The sequence below is a fragment of the Rhinopithecus bieti genome, unplaced genomic scaffold, assembly GCF_001698545.2.
Source record: "Rhinopithecus bieti isolate Rb0 unplaced genomic scaffold, ASM169854v2 scaffold_25396, whole genome shotgun sequence".
NCBI lineage: Eukaryota > Metazoa > Chordata > Mammalia > Primates > Cercopithecidae > Rhinopithecus > Rhinopithecus bieti.
Window position 1 is genome coordinate 2,457,510 of NW_016812016.1, and position 18,756 is coordinate 2,476,265.

At 39.3% G+C, this 18,756-nt stretch overlaps 1 protein-coding gene and 1 long non-coding RNA gene across 3 annotated transcripts in view; one reads left to right on the top strand and one right to left on the bottom strand.

Annotated features, from left to right (window-relative positions):
* LOC108544417 (uncharacterized) overlaps nucleotides 1-7,521 on the top strand; it is a 31,108-nt gene extending 23,587 nt beyond the window's left edge. The window contains exon 2 of the long non-coding RNA XR_001889833.1: nucleotides 5,582-7,521. This is a non-coding gene — a long non-coding RNA (uncharacterized LOC108544417). The remainder of the gene's footprint in view (nucleotides 1-5,581) is intronic.
* MACROD2 (mono-ADP ribosylhydrolase 2) overlaps nucleotides 1-14,054 on the bottom strand; it is a 161,957-nt gene extending 147,903 nt beyond the window's left edge. For both annotated transcript variants that reach the window (XM_017895522.1, XM_017895521.1), the window contains exon 1: nucleotides 14,011-14,054. In XM_017895522.1, coding sequence (XP_017751011.1) covers nucleotides 14,011-14,026 — 16 coding nt within the window. In that variant the 5' untranslated portion in view covers nucleotides 14,027-14,054. The remainder of the gene's footprint in view (nucleotides 1-14,010) is intronic.
* Between the last annotated feature and the right edge of the window lie 4,702 nt (nucleotides 14,055-18,756).

An 18,756-nucleotide genomic window follows, 5' to 3' on the forward strand; every position in this document is an offset into this window, starting at 1 on the left:
AGACTTAGGTATGGAGAAAATTACTGTTTGAAACACGCTACTGAACTTAGCAGCATATAGTCCATTTAGTTCTTTTTTAATGAAAATATGTGTTTGTTTTATAAAATAATTCATTATATGTGTGTGTGCATATTCAATTACACATACATTTAGAAAGTTGAATAGTAAACTCTCCAAAACCCAACTGTGCTCCTTCTTCACTTCTCCAAGATAATTTCTGAGGTCAACTTGATATATATCTTTCCAGGCTATGTATTAGAAATGTATGTATGTGTATAGATATATGTATATGTGTATATATGTACACACATACGTGTATATATCTATATGCATGTAGAGATACATATATACACATATGTGTATATATACACACATATACACATATGTCTGTGTGATAGATAAGTAAATAGATTGCATACATTATAGATAGCACATACCTATAGATATATACACACCATATATTTGGTGCATACAATACATAATACATATACATATAGAGCACATACCTACCCGTATATACACACATATGTATGTGCCTACATACATATATACATACATATAGATAGCACATACCCTACAGATTTATATATTGCACACACATATATGCGTGTATATACATACATGGCACATACATGTATATGTATATATATCATACCATACCAATTAGATAGCATATACCTACACATCTATATATATATGCATACACACAAAGGTATGTGTATACATATATACATTTACAGGTATACACATATACATACCTATATGTGTGTGTGCATATATATAGATGTGTAGGTATTTGCGCTATCTATATGTATGTACATATATATGTATGCATCTATCTAATTCTTGGATACATGGCTGAGATGGTGCTTTTGTAAGGGAAATTCCTAGAAACAGAAATGATAAAAGTGTCAGGATCAAGAGTTCTAAGCAGGCACTGAAATCAATTTTTGCTTTGAGGCATCTGCCAACCCCAGGTAACCTAGACTCAAGAACAGCAGTTCTCAAGTTTGAGTGTGCATCTTCAGATGAAGCGCTTTTGAGAGCACAGATTACTGCACCCCACTTCAGGTTTCTGATTCAGTAGGTCTGGGATGTGAACCTAGAATTTTTTTTTTTTTTAGACTGAGTCTTGCTCTGTTGCCCAGGCTGGAGTGCAGTGGCTTAATCTCAGCTCACTGCAACCTCTGCCTCCTGGGTTCAAGCAATTCTTGCGCCTCAGCCTCCTGAATAACTGGGATTACAGGCATGTACCACCATGCCCAACTAATTTTTGTATTTTTAGTAGAGACAGGGTTTCACCATGTTGGCCAGGATGGTCTTGAACTGCTGACCTCAAGTGATCCACCCGCCTTGGGCTCCCAAAGTGCTGGGATTATAGGCGTGAGTTTCCAGGTGAGGCTGATGGGTGCAGATTCAAGAACACTCTTTGAGAACCAACAGCTAGAGCTTGGATTTGAATGAGCCACACGTGTGAGGCATGGAGGGGCCCGTGCTAGGGTCATAAATATAGTGGGAGATTTGCCTATGTCAGTTTTAGCATTTGTCGCAGAGGAAACAAAGGGAAGAAAAAGGTCTCTGTTGAGATTTCCTCATCCTATACATGGACTAACATGGGTTTAAGGACCATTAGCCAACAAAATAAAAACAAAACTCTAAGCCTAATATGTACTTTAAGGTATTGCTAAGGTGGTATCTTCAGGTATCTTAGAAAACCAAGTGTAAATAAATGAGCTCTTAAAGCAACATCACAAAAGCTTCCATAAGTAAAAATCCAAGGAACATGATCATCAAAAAGGCAAAATACACAAGGAAATAACCAAGTGCGTAAGTTTGCAGAGTCAATAAACTGCTGAATCAGACTTGTACACACTAGAGATATTAAAATTTATGATGCAGATAGCCGGGCGAGGTGGCGGGCGCCTGTAGTCCCAGCTACTCGGGAGGCTGAGGTAGGAGAATAGCGTGAACCTGGGAGGCGGAGCTTACAGTGAACTGAGATCCAGCCACTGCACTCCAGCCTGGGTGACAGAGCGAAACTCTATCTCAAAAAAAAAAAAAAAAAAAATTTATGATGCAGATTATTAAAGGTATTTTATGTGTGAATTAAATAAAAAATGTCCATGTATATTTGAAAAGGAACCAAATAAAACATATCAAAAAAGAAAACTATAATTAAAAATTCAGTGAAGAGTTAAACATCAGATTAAATAAAGTTGAATAGAAAATTAGCAGATTAAATGACAGACTTGAAAAAAATTAACCGGAAGGCATCATAGAGAGAAGAGACACAGAGGACAAAAATGTGATATGGGTTAAAAGTCATGAAAAACAGAGAAAGAAAGAATAGAAAGTAATAGATTGAAGTGATATTTGGTGAAGTGGTATGTGAGAGTTTTTCAGAACTAATGAAAGATGCCCATTCCCAGATCCGAGAAGTACAGCAAATTCTAAGAAGGATACATAAAAATGAATCTATACCTAGGCACATCATAGTGATACTATGGAACACAAAAGATAATGAGTAGATTGTCAAAGCAGACAGAAAGGAAAAACAGATCAGCTTAAAAGAAGCAAAAAACAAACTGAAATATTCCTTAACAACTACAGGAAAACAACTTCAAAATGTTGCAAGAAAATAACCATCAACCTCAAATTTTTACCCACCAATACTGCCTTAAAAGAATAATGCAAAATAACACCATTTTCAGGCAAATAAGTCCTGAGAGACTTTCACTAAAGGAACCTGTAGAGCATTTACTTCTGAAAGACAAAGGAAGAAGTGTGAGAAAAGTATGCTTTATTAAAGGTGATAAGTTTTCTGCAATAATATTCTTTCAACTTTTTGTAAGAAAAAAAAAAGATCTAAATTATGGGGAGTTAGAATTAATGCAACTGGTACTAACCAGACTTTTTTCCAAACAATTCTGTCTATGCCTTGCTGGTTCATAGACGGCATTATCATTTATAGCAGATGACAGCCAATCCATTAGTAGTTTGAAATTACTAATAATTTCATTATTGGTATAGTGTTGAATGTGTGAAACCAAAGTACACAGTGGTTCATGAAATTTTAATAAAAATAATAAAACCACTATATTCAAAAGTACACAGCATAAAATGCAAATAAATATATTTCAAAATTGTTTGAGTTTTAATTTTGATGTTCAATATCTCAGCGAGATGTTTACTAAAGTAATAATGCTTAACTCAAGGTTATAATGTTGACAATATTTCTTCCTTCAAAAAATTTGTTCTAATTTCCAGGAAAGAGAAAGAGAAAAGGATAACAGAAGCTGTGTTTTTTCTAGAAAAAAAAAAAAGAAGAAGAGTTTGTGACATTAACCAACTGCATGGACTTGGGCAAGTTAACGAAGCATTTGCAGTCTGTACTTTAAAAAATTCTGTAGAATGAGAAAATTTGACCATATGTTCTTGAAATTTTTCTTCTGAATCTAAATACAGTTATTATGACTATATATGCTGGAAAATCTAGGTGAGTTTGTTTTCTGTAACCCTTTCTGAAAATGTGTGTTACCAGGTAAAAGGAGGAAATCAGTAGTGCCTGTGAGGGTGGGAAGTGGGCCAGGGAATCCTAAAGAAGGAGAGAAGAGAGATAGGGCCCATTGTTGGGGCATTAAGGCAAGTGATCTATAAATAAAAATACCAGGAGCTTCTCTTTCTAAAAAAATATGAAATGACCAAGCTAGAAAAACATGGATAACTCTAAGCTGGGAAGAAGATCTAGAGAGAAGAGTAATGGTCAGCATTAAAACTTGCCCCTCTTCCAGTGATACCAGATTTCATTTGCATATCCACTAGCAAAGAATGATTGTAACTCTTTGTATCATAACGGGAAATGGAACACATTCAAGAGTACAATGCATGAATTCAGGGACATAGGTTATTTTGTCAAAATAGAAACGTTGATAAGTAGTAAGTGCCATATGTATGGTAAACCAACTGATAGCAATCACTTAAGCATATCCTGAGAATGAACCATGTGGTGGATGCACCTCCGTGCGGTTCGAAGGTCTCAACTAGAATCCAGGAGTGGCAACCTGGAGATTCTTATCTACAGGGAACATCTGAGCCTCCAGCCCATCCTGTAGAACTCAGGTTGTACAAGGGATGGAGGCCCTTTGTCTTGGGTTAAGTAAAGGTTGTCGCTGTATGTTTTTTATAAGTGGTTGTGATCCTCCTGCCCAGGCTCCTGCCATCAGGCTCTCTCTCCTGTATGAAAGTCCCCAGGAAAACCCCATGTCTCTTTCAGTGATTCTGGGGCTCTTCTTCAGCCTCTCAAACCTGGTGTCATCCCCACTAAAGGTGAGAGGGGTTCAGCACAACAGCACATCATGGAATTATCCACCACTGCCTGCCCAATGGTGCTCCCTTTCTCACTCCTTGCCCAGCCATTTTTACTTTTTTATTTGTCTTTGAAGCCCTCTTAGGAACAAATGCACAATTCCCATGTTTCTGGAGAGTGCCTCACATTCACATTTCACCACAGACAGAATGTCCCTGCTAGCAAATCCAGTTACCACATTTTCATCTTTATGATTCAGAGCAGATTGTTAGACCACACAATGACAGGAGGTGAAGCTGTATTATTGAGTCATTAGGATTGGGGAATGACGTTCCTAAACAAAGCAACTGATTTAGGAAGTAAATGAAGTTTTCACACATTGGAAGGAGTGACTTGGAAGAATTCCCTTCTTTAATTAAAGGTGGAAGAACTGCTACAGCTTAGTAGCCATTATGTGAGGCTCAGAAATGACAACAGGCTCAGGCTCTGGAAAACAGCTTTTGACATAGGTTATGGATGTGATGGGAATCATTTGGTGAGGTAGAGTTTCTCTAGGGGAAAGATGAGTGTTGCTTTGCCCCAGCTCTTTACCCAAGTGTGGCCTTAAGAGATGGTCTAGAAAATGACTGAACTACAACAGGAGATTTGGAAGCCCCAGCTACTCTCCCACCAGGCAGTAACAAAGCTTAACATCTTGGGTGAATTATTGCAGCTGGCCTTTTCCCTGGTTCTAAGTGTTCTTCTCTGAACAATTTTAAACTTTCAAGCACATTTCACTGAATTAGGGCAGTGCATACCCTACCATGGCCATGATTATGATATTGATAATAACAGCCATCACTGACAGAAGGCCAGGCCAGTGCTAGGCCAGTACACATGCTATTTCTGTTCTTTACTGTCAGTAGGAAACTTTCATCCTTCGCTCCTTGTCTAGAGGAGGGATCACATCTACTTCTGTGCCTTTCTACACCTCTCCTCACTTACAGTAAGCCTGGGAGAAGGAAACAGTCCTATCTTGTGTCTCCCTCAGACCCACCTGCCTACAGAGAAGGCATGTTCCTGGTCTGCTCGTCCTATAACAAGCTGACCAGGGCAGCCTTGGTCTAGGAAGCTGAGGACTCCTGCACTTGCCTGTGAGGGGACAGTGATTAAAGCTTTTCCATTTACAGCTGAAATCCAGGATTAGGAAGCCTATTTGGGGGCAGGGCAGCCAGATGCTCTGGCCTAACCACATTAGTAATCAAGCTAACGCTTTGATTTCCACCTGTCTTTCAGCTTTGTCTTCTCGATTGATTCTAAACTCCCAGAAAGGTGAAAAAGCAGCATTATTACTTAGCACCGGAAGCCCCAGCACTCACAGGGATACTGTGCAGTCCGGCACGTGAGCAACTCAAGAGTTCAAGTGAGATCTGCTGCTAGGAGATAAGTAAGCTGACAGCGCCCAGCAGCCACACTTTTGAGGACCCCTGTGGCATCGTGTCCCTGCTGAGGCCGGCCACTTTCTCCCCAAACTACTTGCAGCCAGTGACTGAGCATGGGAAAGCGAGACCCTAGAGCCCAACTATTCCTGTCCAGTGCAGGACTCCTCTGGACTTCCAGACTGCACTGCAGACTGAGGCACTTCCCAGCTAAGCCTCCTTCTTTTCTTCTCTCCTTTCAGCTGCTCCTGCTCCATTGCCCATTTCTCTCATCTTTATCCTGCACTTCTGCTTCCGTCTTGGCATCTTCGTCCCTCAAGACCCAACCCAACACCATCAGTATTATTACACTCTTCATTTCCCAGTGGAGGAGGTGGGGCTCAAGGCAAGAAGGACAAGGCGTAAATATGCTCCCTTTAAAAAATTTGTACTACTCTATCGCTTATCTGCCTTTGGGCTAAGATCAAGTGTAAAACTTTGTACTACTCTTAGGTTTGAGGTTCACATGAAAAGAACACCTCATCAACATTTTAAAAGAAAATTTGAATGAATTGTATGTTGTACCAGTGTGTAAAAGAGAGACAGTGTCATTTCTTCATAAAACTGAGTCCAGTGGGACCTGCCCATTCAATGCAAAAATGCAAAGGTATGTAGGATCCTAGAAAATGAAAGACAATGCTAAAGACAGGAACCATTTCCAGCATCTGTTGTTGAAGTCTGAATCTGGAAAGACTCAGAATGTATTTATCAGAAAAACATTTTTCCCAATAAGCCAATAGTTGCAAAGCTGGTCATCACATGCAAATCTTGACCTTCACTTTTACACAATTTTGGAACATGTAACTGGTAAGCACTACCTACAGTTTTTTGCTTTGCAGACATGGAAAATACATCACACTGACAAAATGGACTTTTAAAATTTGGGTTTTACCTTAACAAAATAAACTTGAATCTGATTCTTCATCTTCAAACATATTAGAAAGGGATAAAATAATTTCTCTGTGATATTTGAACCCTTAGGAATATCTGAACATGAGTGTGTTTATACACATAATTTAAAATTAAATATATTTTCTTTTCATGGCATAATTTTCTAAAGGAAGGAGGGACAGGACTTACCCTCACTAGAGTCTTTTGAACATTCTGGCTTCTTTGCTTTGCTCTTCTTGTGGGGTGGAGAGAGGCCTTTTGGCTCTAACCCCTCTGGAATCACAAAGATTTAATATTCTCATTTAAATATTTACCAGTAGGGTTCAAAACTATGTTGAAATTTAAAAATGTTTTCTTCTTAGTAAACCTACACACACTGAATCTTAATTGCAGATTCATCTGTCATCATGGCTGAGCGAAATTCTGGCAAGGACTCGTGGTTCTCCAACCTACATAGACTTAAACTTAAGGCTTAAGCTAAAACATTTTTGTAGATAGCATTAGTGATTCACACAAATGTAAAATCTTACACATGTGCTTTCATAAATTTAGAAATTCTCCATAAGGGAACCCTGTTAATTTTTTTTTCCTCCGACAGTGTTTGATTTCAATCTTCATAGATTAGTTGACAATTGTCATGGTGCAATTTCATCTTACTCAGTCCTGAAAGCAGGGCTAGAGGAATGGAGAAAGGAATGGGGCTAGAAATTACCCTGCTTTTATTTAACAAACTGTTTTTAGTAACCCAGATTCTAAACAACTTCTGTATTTCCCACTTAAATTACTGTGCTTCCTATTTTCCTCAATGCCCCTCTAAGTCTATCCATGGGGGCAAATAAATTAAGTTCTGAGGACAGTGTCAGGAAAGTATCTCCGAGTTTACTCATTTGGATATAGCATACTTCATTAGGTGTGAATTTATGTATCTAGCCCTGGTCTTCTTTCTGAGCTCATGACTTATGTCTTCAACAGCCTACAGGGCATCTTGTTTGGAATTTGGGAATGGATATCTGTTTGCCTCTCTAGATCCACTCTCCATCCTTCACCACCCCTGCTATGCTTGGGAGGCTGAATTTTCTGGATTGCATCAATGAACTCCCTGGTTCTCTGGCTTCCTATTAGATGTAGCCAATCGGGAGATCAGGGCATCTACTTTCTAGGCGCCTGGTGGTTTTCATGAGCTGGTTGTATCCCTCAATCTAAGGTTACAGACCCTAGAGTTGGCCTTCTCCACGTGGCCCTCTAAGTTTCTTGGCTCCGGTAGCCACCTCCTTCCCATTGTCCCTTCGGGCCTGGTACTTAACTATGCCCCACACTTCAGAGCACTAATAATTTCCTTTCCTGTACTCAACTCCCATCAGGCCCTTTCAATTTTTTTGTAAAGGACATTTCAAATTTAAAGTCAGATATAATCATATACTTGATGTTTATAAGCCTGTTCTTTCCACAGTATTACACATCTCAAGGAATGGTACCACTATCTACCCAGGAATTTAAACCCCAAACTGAGATGTCATTCTTAATATTTTTCTTCATTTACTTTTCCGGTTGAAGCAATCACAAATCCTATCATAGCCCTCGCAGCTCCATTCTAAAATAGATTTCATATTCATCAACGTGCTCAACCTTTGGAATCACCACAGTAGCCCACACCAGCATCTCATAACCTGCTAGCCTTCTAATCTCCCCGCTTCTATTCTTTATTGTCTACACTCTATCCTTGACAGTGTGAGCTTTTGAAACATAAACCAGATCACATTGCTCGCCTGTTTAAAAACCATTGCTTAGAATAAGATCCAAATCCAATTCTAGGCCTGGCACAGCACGTCACTTGGGCCCTGCTTACCACACTAGCCTCACTTCCCACTTGTGTTTGGCTCTAGCTTTGTCAGTTTCCTTTCCCTTTGTGTTCCTCAATCACTGCTAGGCTGCTTCCTGCCTCAGGACCTTTGCACCTGCTGTTCTCACCCCTACTCCTCCAACACACATATTCATAGGTCTGCTCCCTTCTTGCCCTTTGAATCTCAGTTCAAATTCAGCTCCCTACAAGGCCTTCCCTGACTGCTTAATCTAAAGGCTCACAAAGGAAATCTCTCTCAAACACATCACTTGTATCTGAAATTATCTTGCTCTCTGGTGTATCCCTTTACCGTATGTCTCCTTCCTCATCTCATCCCCAAGAATGTAAATTCCATGAGAAAAGGGCACTTGTATTTCCTAATCCCTCTCGTATCCCTGGTGCCTAGCAGTGCCTTGAGAATTTCATTTCAAATTCTATTTTATTTTCACTTCCCCAGGCCTTTCTTTAAGGTCAAGATATAATGGGGACCCTGCCTAATTCTCTCTTAGCAGCTGTCGCCTTCATGCCAGGATTCTAAAATTACATTAGAGAGCTATGGCGACTCATTTCTCATTTCCCATTTATTAAAAAAGGAACAGAACAAAAACAAAAACCCACATTTGATAGATGTGCTATTAAAAACTTTGGCATTATAAACTGCAAAGCTTTGGGCACTAGGCTAGGTTTTCTGTGGTTGCAAGTCAGTCACATCTAAGGTTATTACCACAGCCAGGGTGAAAAAATTTGCCAATGACTACATTAGCAACTCCCCCAAACTTCTGTCACCAGGTGCAAGATGGATGTTGACCCTTGGAATGGGTTCAGCAAAAACAGAAACGAGATGCTTGGAGCAGCTCACCGAGTGCAAATACTGGGCTCAAAGGGATTCATACAATGGGCAAAGAGACATTTGCAACCTCACTGGGAGAAAAATCTAACCCTTCTATGTCACTGCAATGTGTCGTCTGCAACCGGGAGCAAGAAGAGAGTTTCCAATGCTGGAAATTCAACTCCAAACCAGCATTTCTCCAAATCACTTTCTGCGTTTTTGTGAGTTACATTTCTAGGTCTTCATTTCCCACCAGAATGAGAATTCCTGGGCAGTGGGTACTATTTAAAAAGACACCCATGTGCCACATTTTGAAATATGTAAGCACCCCCCCCCCCAAAGTACTAATATTTTATTTTTGAAAAAGTTGTAGAGCACTCCTTGGGTCAGTGGGCATGCATACACGTTGAATATGAACATGAAACATGTTACATGAAACAGTATTGTATCATCTCATGACACCATGGGTAAAGTGTTCTGGGGCATGTAAATGAAAGTCACAGATACATAAGACCTCTGTGTCCAGGTTTCTACTTGTGGCTTGGGAGGAACAACTTTCCCTCTTGGCCTGGGGGAGTGAAGAGGAGAGTTGCTTCTGCTTGTCTTCAAAAGCACCCCCATGCTTCTCCTTGACAATGTATCATGTTTTTTAGCTTGCCCTGTGTCTGGCAGAGGGTAGAAACCGGGAGATTTGCCAGGAGCATGGCTTTGTCCCCTGAGGGACTGAACCGTGCATCCAGCTGTGATGTGGTTGAGTTTCCATAGGTGGTTGATAATTTTCCATCCCTGCTGACTCAGACTGGCGCTAATTTTAACAGTGCAGTCATGGAAATGAAAGGACATGGGAAGACATTTGCCATTAGGGAATTAAGGATTAAGGAAGATGATTAATGGACTTACACGGAATTCTTGGCATTTAAGCCAGTCTGCTTCTTCTACCTCCCATGGGAGTAGAGCCTCCCCTTGCAGATGACCATGTCTGATACCATCTGAAATGCTCCTGCCTCTACTTACTATAAAAGTCTGGAGACAGGAGCAAGAAAGTAAAGGACATGAACTTTGGGGTCAGGCAAACTCGGATTCAAATTCTGGCTCTGCTATTTAAGCAAGGAACTAATCCCTTTTAAGCCTCAATAATAACAGTTCCTGCCTTGTAGAATTGTTGTGTGTATTAAATGAGTTCATGCATGTCACGTTATTGGCACAAGGTACATGCCCAATTAAACTCTGGCTCAGCAGAGCTGTGCTGTGGCTGACTTGAGCCAGCTCACACCAGCTAATTGTACCATCTCTCCCCAGCTCTCCTATTCATTGACCTCATGCTTTGGAAGCTTGAAAAAGATCATGGTATTTGTGTTTATACCATAGAAATCTGCAAACTCTTCACACTGGGGCTCTCCTTACCCCAGAGAGTTCATTTACAAGCACCCCAGTGGGTTTAGGTATTCAAGTTGTTATTTACTATCATTCACTAGCATGTCTTGGCCAGTTGATTCACTCAAGTAGCCCTTCATTAGTGTCAGTTGCATTTGTAAAAATCCCTCCAGCTTTTCTATTTGAATGAGAAGGAGAATTGATGCAGGGCAGGGGAAAGGCAGCAGTTAAAGGTCTTGGGAGACTGGTTCAGACTCATCTTCGAGACTGACATGCTTAAGTGTGAGATCTGAGTGAAGCCAGCATGCACACCAATGTCTGGTGAGGCCAGCTGGAACCATTCAGCACAAAAATCCTCCATGATTTCAGCACTCAGGTATCAGGAAATTGGGAGTAGCTCCCAAGCCCATTCTGCCCGAGTGGCTTAGCATCCTTGGGCCATTGAATATGACTTGAACAGCTGCATGTAGCTGCTGGAGACCAAACTCCCAGGAAACCTGGTGGAACTAAAATCAGAAATGATGATCCAATTAATGCCGCCGAACCTCAAACGCTGACTCCAAACTTGTGGACTCTGCATTAGCATTAATATTGATTTCCTTAAAATCATTCAGTGGTTTGGATAGCTATCTAAATCTCATTGAGAAGCCAACTCTCTCTGTTTAGAAATGTGTACTTATAGCACTTAGGCAAATGATCCATGGCAAGACAAGGCCCTTATACTGGGTGCTTCAAAGGGCAGTATGCCTCGTAGCTAAAAGATACTCCAAAGACATTTCATATGAGCAAGATAAATGAGAACGGCAAGATTAAATTCATGAAAGTTAATTCAAGACAGAGTGACAATTTAAAGTCTTTTTTAAACATATGGCTCTTTTTTACAATAAGACATTCTACATGGGTATAGGAATTGAAATTTTAATTTAAATTTTACCTTGAACTCTATGTTTTATAAAAGGCAAGCCAAGTCCTTGTCTTAGGCCATATTCTCTCAGAAGCAAAAATAGAACGGTTTGAGTTTTAAGCAGTTAATTTGAGAGATGATTTTAGCAAGTGTCACAAGAGGAATAGGGAAGAAAGACAGGAAAAGGAAAGCAGACAAGACTGGGTGTGTTCATGAGCACATTCCACTGTGGGCAACCAAGACTCAGTTCTACTGGGGACCTCTGAACAATGTTGTCCAATACTGTAGCCACTAGCCACATATGGCCAACAAGTAGTTGAAATGTGGCTAGTTTGAATTCAGATGTGTATGTAAAACACATACTAATTTCAAAGTCTTAGTATGAAAAAAAAAGAATGTAAAATATCTGACTTTTTATATTGATTATACATTGAAATGATAATATTTTGGATTATTGTGTTATACAAAATATTGTTAAAGTTAGTTTTACGTTCTTCCTTTCACTTTGTTCAAAATTATACATGAGGCTCACATTTGAGGCTCACATTATGTTTCTACTAGATAGCATTGGAACAGAACATGTGTCAGATGTGGGTATTAATCAACCAACTCTTGTCTATTATTGGTTGAGGGCTGCTCCAGAGAAATTAACTCTCTTGTGCTTTGAGTTTGCTGCCAGGACCAGAGGAAAGCACTCAGCAGAGAGTCATAAGGACTTTCCTTGGAAAGCTGTTGGTGCTGTAAAATAACAGCAAGCACCAAGGAGACATAAGCAGGGCACCAACAGCCACTGCTACAGTTCCTCTTCTACCTCCTTTATTCCTACTCCTGACTTTCAGATTCTGCTTCTACTTCTCATACCCTCTGAATCCATTGCATCTGGAAGTTCAAGGGAACTTTAGGAATCAGACATGTTTGGACTGGAGAAGAGTAGATAGAAGCTATAAACCTTGTTCCAATGAAATTTTATGAAGAAAAGAAACTGGTGTTATTTCCTCTTGAAGATATTGGGCAGTCTGGGGAGGGAAAGAGATATAACTTCACATAGAGAACGACCACCCCAATAAAACCTCATGTAATGAGATCAAATGCATCAGAATTTAAAGAGTTCCCTGCTGATGGAGCTGCCCAGACTGAGCCTGTCAGTGATTTGTAGGGAATTCTGGCATCAAATGAGAAGTAACACAAAATTAGGGCCTCTGAGATACCTCTTTCACAGTCAGAACACGGTGACTGCCAAAATGAGGAACAAGGAGCTTTTAATCATAGAATTAAGCTCTAGATCCTTCTAATATCTGTTAGAATGAGAAAGAAAAAAGCTATAATTTACTGAATCTTTACTATGGTCCAAGCACTGTATGAAACTTTAGATATGTTATCTGATTTAATCCCCCAAACAAAACTATACGGTAAGAATTATTGCCCCCAGAATTGTAAACTGAGGCTTATAGAAAATGACACTTGCCTAAGGTCAATAATTGATGCAGCTAGATTTGAATTCAGGTCTATTGATTCATGCATTCATTATCAAAGACACATTGAATGGCTACCTTAGGCCATAACCTGTGCATTTAACCACTAGATTTTCCTCATAACAAATGGGCTTCATTGAGGGGTTAGCATGCATCTCAATTCTGATAATGAGAGCAAAATATAATATGTGGAAAGTGTATTTTCTAAAGACGGCAACAGCAATATTTTAGGTCTTACATGCTCTATAGAACCACTTCCCATAAGAGATTGAGTCCATTTTCATTTCCTCTTGAATTTTGGCAGGCTCGTGACTATTCCAAAGAATTAGAATTACATGGAGTGATGCAATGGAATGTCTAAGCCTGAGAATACAGTGTCTCCCTTTTTCCAGGAGAAACTCATTTTGGAAGCTGGCTGCCATGCTTTGAGGAAGCCCAGGCCACATAAAGTGGCCATGAACAAGTGTTTTAGGAAGTTGTCCCAGCTAATATTTTAGCTGACAGTTGAGATCAATCACTAGCCACACAAGTGAGTGAATCTTCAGATGGTCCCAGCTCCCAGCTGTTGAATCTTCCTGCTGAGCCCTACACCTTGTGAACAGAATGATTAAGTTATCTCTGCTGTGCTCATGAGCATAGGTTGTTTTCAGCTTACTCTAAGTTGTGGGGGCAATTTGTTATATAACTCTATTAACTACAACATCATGTTCCATTTTTACCTTGGCTGTCAGGAAACTCAAGGTCAAATTTATTCCTTAAATACAGTAACTCCATTAACCTTAAGTGTTAGCACAACTACTTTTTAATTTTATAACACTGAGCATATATTTCTATTTTATTAATCTTATTTTGTCTTTCTTTGAAAAAATATGAAGTGTACATAAACAACAAAATGACCCCTACTTACCCCCTAATAATAAAATAATGAATTTAATACCTGAATCTTCTTTCATTTCGACATCCTCTTCTTCTTCATTATTATCATCTGTTAAAAAATAGGAAAAAATAAAGAAATATTCATATGAAAGTGGGAAACACAAGAATGTTCTAGATGGATTAATTAAAAATTTCAAAGAAAAGGATAATAGATCAGTAGAAAAGAGACTGTTAAAGCGTGCATTTCTCTTGTCTTATTATTATCATGCTGAGTTAAGAAGACAGTATACACATTAATGCATAATTTAAAACCTAGAGTTTACATTTCCTTTTTAAAATTGTTATATTTATAACAAGCTATATATGCAATCATTTGTTTTACTTATACAAATTATATATAGTCACTTCAGTCATTTCAATTGCTCACAATTAAAAATCACAGACTTTAAATGCCACATATTCTACCTTTGTTAAAGGTCTGCATGCTCACTTCAAGTATCTGAGAAGTATGGACATCATTATTTGGTCACAGACCGACATGTGTCAAATCCCCGCAACGCACCATGAAAAGTGCTGCTTTGCTGCATTTGGATATCCCAACCTTCACTCATGTGCTTTCAAGTGTCCCACCGGTTGCACCATTCCTATTTAGCTCCCCTTATCTCCCAATATAACCCCTTTTAACTGGAAAAGACATGTGATTCCTCTGCACTACAGATGACATGCTTGCTCTTTTGAACTTCTGAAACACTATCATCTCTCTCCTTATGCTCCCCACCTCCAGTGCCATGTTCTGAATATCTGTGTCCCCCAATAATTCATATGCTTAATCTTAACCTCCAAGGTGATGGTGATTAGAAGGTGAGGCCTTTGGAAGGTGATTAGATCATAAGGAAAGAACCCTTGTGGATGGGATTAGTGTCTTTATAAAAGAGACCTAAGAGAGACCTCTCACCTCTCCCTCCACGTGCGGACACAGGGAGAAGATGCCTCTCTACGAGGAAGAGGGTCCTCACCAGACACCGAATCTGCCAGCACCTTGATCTTGGACTTCCAGCCTCCAGAACTGTCAGAAATAAATTTCTGTTGTTTATAAGCCACTGAGTCTATGATATTTTGTTACAGCAGCCCAAATGGACTAAAATATCAGCTAGCGCCAAATCTTCTCCTGTTTCTATGTTTGGTCCTCTCTCCTCACATTATTGCAGTACAAATTCAGACTCCCAGTGCCATTTGCCTTAGCTATTTTAGCAGTTTCCTAACTGCTCCTCTCTTTTTCCCTCTCCTGGATCTCACTCCTTTTACACGTGACTGCCAAATCAATCTTAAAGTACAGCTCTGATCTGGTTCTCAACGGTTCAGTGACTGCCCTCTGCCTAATGAGAAGAGTCTAGACTCTTCCGGTAATGCTCAAGGCCAATGATACCTGGTTCCAAACACTTTTCTCAGTTTCACCTCCTCTGTTACACGCATGCTACCACCTACATGGATGGCAACACTTAACTCTTCTCTGTTCTCTCAAGGTCTCCCTCAGCTTCCTCTACCTGCCTTGGTCCTGCTAGCAATGTCCTTCTCCATCTCTATTCACCTTCATCCTTCAAGTGCAAGCTTAGGTGCCACAGCGTCTGATTTCCCCAAGTTTGAATGAATCATGTGCTCTTTGATGTACCTTATTTTTACTGCCTTCTTGGTATGGACTTTAACTACACACGGGCTTAGGTTTGCATCCTGGCTTCTCCACCCATCCATCCCCTGGGCATGTGGTCTTGCAGAAGTTACCTGAATCTTTCTGAGCTTCAGGTTCATCAGCTATGTAGTGGGATAATAATAATAATGCCTACTACATAGAGCTTTCGTAAGGATTAAATGAGATCATGCCATGTAAAGTACTAGGACAATTACTGAAACATTGTTAAGTGCTAAATATTATCTGTTATTATAATAAAATCACACAGTCTACATGTTAATTTATCTCTCTTTCAAATATCCATCTCCAGATCATAAATTTTGCAAAGATGGAGACCAGGTCTTGTGCTCCTGTATATTCCCTGGCACTTAATGCCATTCATTTTATATACCATAATCAATAAGGAAATATCCACTGAATTAAATTTATATTATTTTCTATGTGTTTTATACATATTAGCTATATCATCCTTTGTAAATAATGGGAAGTCAGTGAAGATTTGCAACTTCCTCCGACATATATGCTTTGTAATTTAGTCATCCCAGCCAAATTTACTCGGTATGGCCCTCTTCTAAGAATTGATTATCAATGATGATTAGAGATTTATTCAGTGGAAAGAGAAAATGCTTTTCATTTGAGGTTTTAGAAAGGCAATTCTTGATAACTATAGTTAACTTTTAAAGAAGTAATTTTTTTTATTATGGAAATATTTTAGAAACTGGTGATTTTCTACATAATTTTAAAAACTCATTCTATGAATGCAGTTTAGGAAGGAAGAATACCAGTTTCTTAGAAATACAGCTTTCTAACCAAATGATTACCAAAATGTTACAAAGTACACTTCGTAGATTCCTCCCTGAACTTAATATCTTTAAATATAATTTTATTTTACAGAACCATCTAAAATCTGTACTACCACAGACTCTCCAGAATCTGAGAGAGAGAGATAAAAAAGAGTCTCTACAGTTTCTGGGGAAAAATAAAGGAAGAGTCAAAGATCCCTTTGCTTGTCACTTAAGTTTCCATTATTCACCTGGCAAACACTCATTGGTTAGCTTATTGTGTATAAGGCTTTATGTTTGGGGCTGTAGAAAATACCAAGATGAATAGAAACTTAAGCAGTTTTTTTCTTTTAATAATCTTATCAGTAGTAAAGAAACTAAGACATGCAAATACATTCCAACATATGGTAGTCAGTGCTACTAAAAAGGTGTCAGAGGAAGGATTGATGCTTCTAGTTAAGCTACTTGGAAGTCTTCCTGTACGTAGAACATGACATTGAAGCGAATATTTGAACTGTATAGACTGTCCCGATAACGTCATCCCCAGAATGACTCCCGTGTGTGGAAGGATCAGGCTTGGGGTTATTATTCATTAATTCATTTCACTCATGCACTGATTTAGTCATACAGTGGTTAAGTGTATGGCCAGAGTCTGGACTCAGACTGGGTCAGTTTACTTCTAGGACAAAAAACATATAACTATGCAAATCTTGGGTAAGCAGAACACCAGAATACCCTGAAATATAAGGGACCTTCCCCTCACTACCATCTCTCAATCCCTTGTCTCTCCCAAAGCACAGGGTGAAGATTTTCTCCACAGTTTCCTTATCTATCTACAAACAGTAGCCCCAAAAAAGGAACACAATTGCCTTCCATCCTCTCCCTGAAATCTCATTATCTATTGCAGAAAAGAAAGCTGAGAATGTAACCACACCTGGACAGATGTTTTTTACAAGATAATGCTTGCTCCTTGGGCTCATTCAAATTCCAAAGAGAATAATTTAAAAGTTAATTTCTGTCTCCTGGGTCCATTCGTTCTCCCTAATAATCATTTATTGCTCTTCAAAAAATTGTCTACTTTCCCCATCTATCCACTCCCCTATGAAGAAGAATATATAAGCTTCTGCCCAATTTAGCTAGTGGATAATCATTCTCATGTGATTCCCCCATGCTTATGCATGTTAAAATAATTTTGTATGCCTTTTCTGCTATTAACCTGCCTTTTGTCAGCTTATTTTTAGTGAACTTTCAGAGGGCAAAGGGGAAGTTATCTTTTGGCCCCAAATAACACAAAACCTATATGTCAGTTTCTTCATCTGAAAATAGGGATAGTAAAATTATCAACTTCTTAGGGTTAGGATTATATTTCAAGTGCTTACATAGAATGAGCATTCAATAAATACTGATTATTGCTATTATTGAGACCACCTTTGCAAAAATTGTGACAATGAGAGAAATCTGACATAGAAAAAGTATGACAATAAAAGAAATCTAACACAGCAGACCTGCTTCTACCCTCACAAGCTGTTCTTGTTCATTTCTGGGTATAGCCCAAGCTAACTTTGGAAGGAATTTAGTATGTAGTTTAACCTAAAAGCAAGAATGGTAATAACCCTTCTCAAAACTATCCCTTCCTTGTTTGGGGACTGAAGCTGCCTTTGTAAAACTAGTGAAAGACTCCAAGGTCACGATTATGAGAGATGCCTGAATTCTACTAAGATGTAGGCAGAGTTACACAATAACCAGCCATTGTTCCAGAGGTCCCAAGATATGTAACCTCTACAATTGCTCTAATAGATGACATCACTATTCTAGAACCTAAGGTTGGCCTTTTGAGATGTTTTTCAGACTTTTGCATTCTGGCAACTGACTGACTCCACCGGGACCTTTGACTCGTGACTCAACTGGTCCTGAGGACCCTATCCAGAGGCTGACTCAGTGCATGAGGACAGTTTTCCACACTCCTATGATTTCATTCCCAACCAATCAGCAGCACCCATTCCCTAGACCCCTGACTGTTAAATTGTCCATAAAACTCCTAGCCTCCAAGCTTTTTGGGAGACTGATTTGAGTAATAAACTTCTGTCCTCTGCTTGGCTAGCCCTGCATTAATTAAACTCTTTCTCTACTGCAATACTGCTGTCTCACTAAATTAGTTTTATCTGAGCAGTGGGCGAGAAGAACCCACTGAGTGATTACCTTGTGATGTCATTCTTATAACTATTTTTGCTAGTTAAATAACCATCTCTTGAGCTCTACCTTGTGCAGCCATCATGAAGATACAGGTTAACAATCTTTTCCCTCAAGGAACTCACAAAGTGGATGATATAGAGAAGCA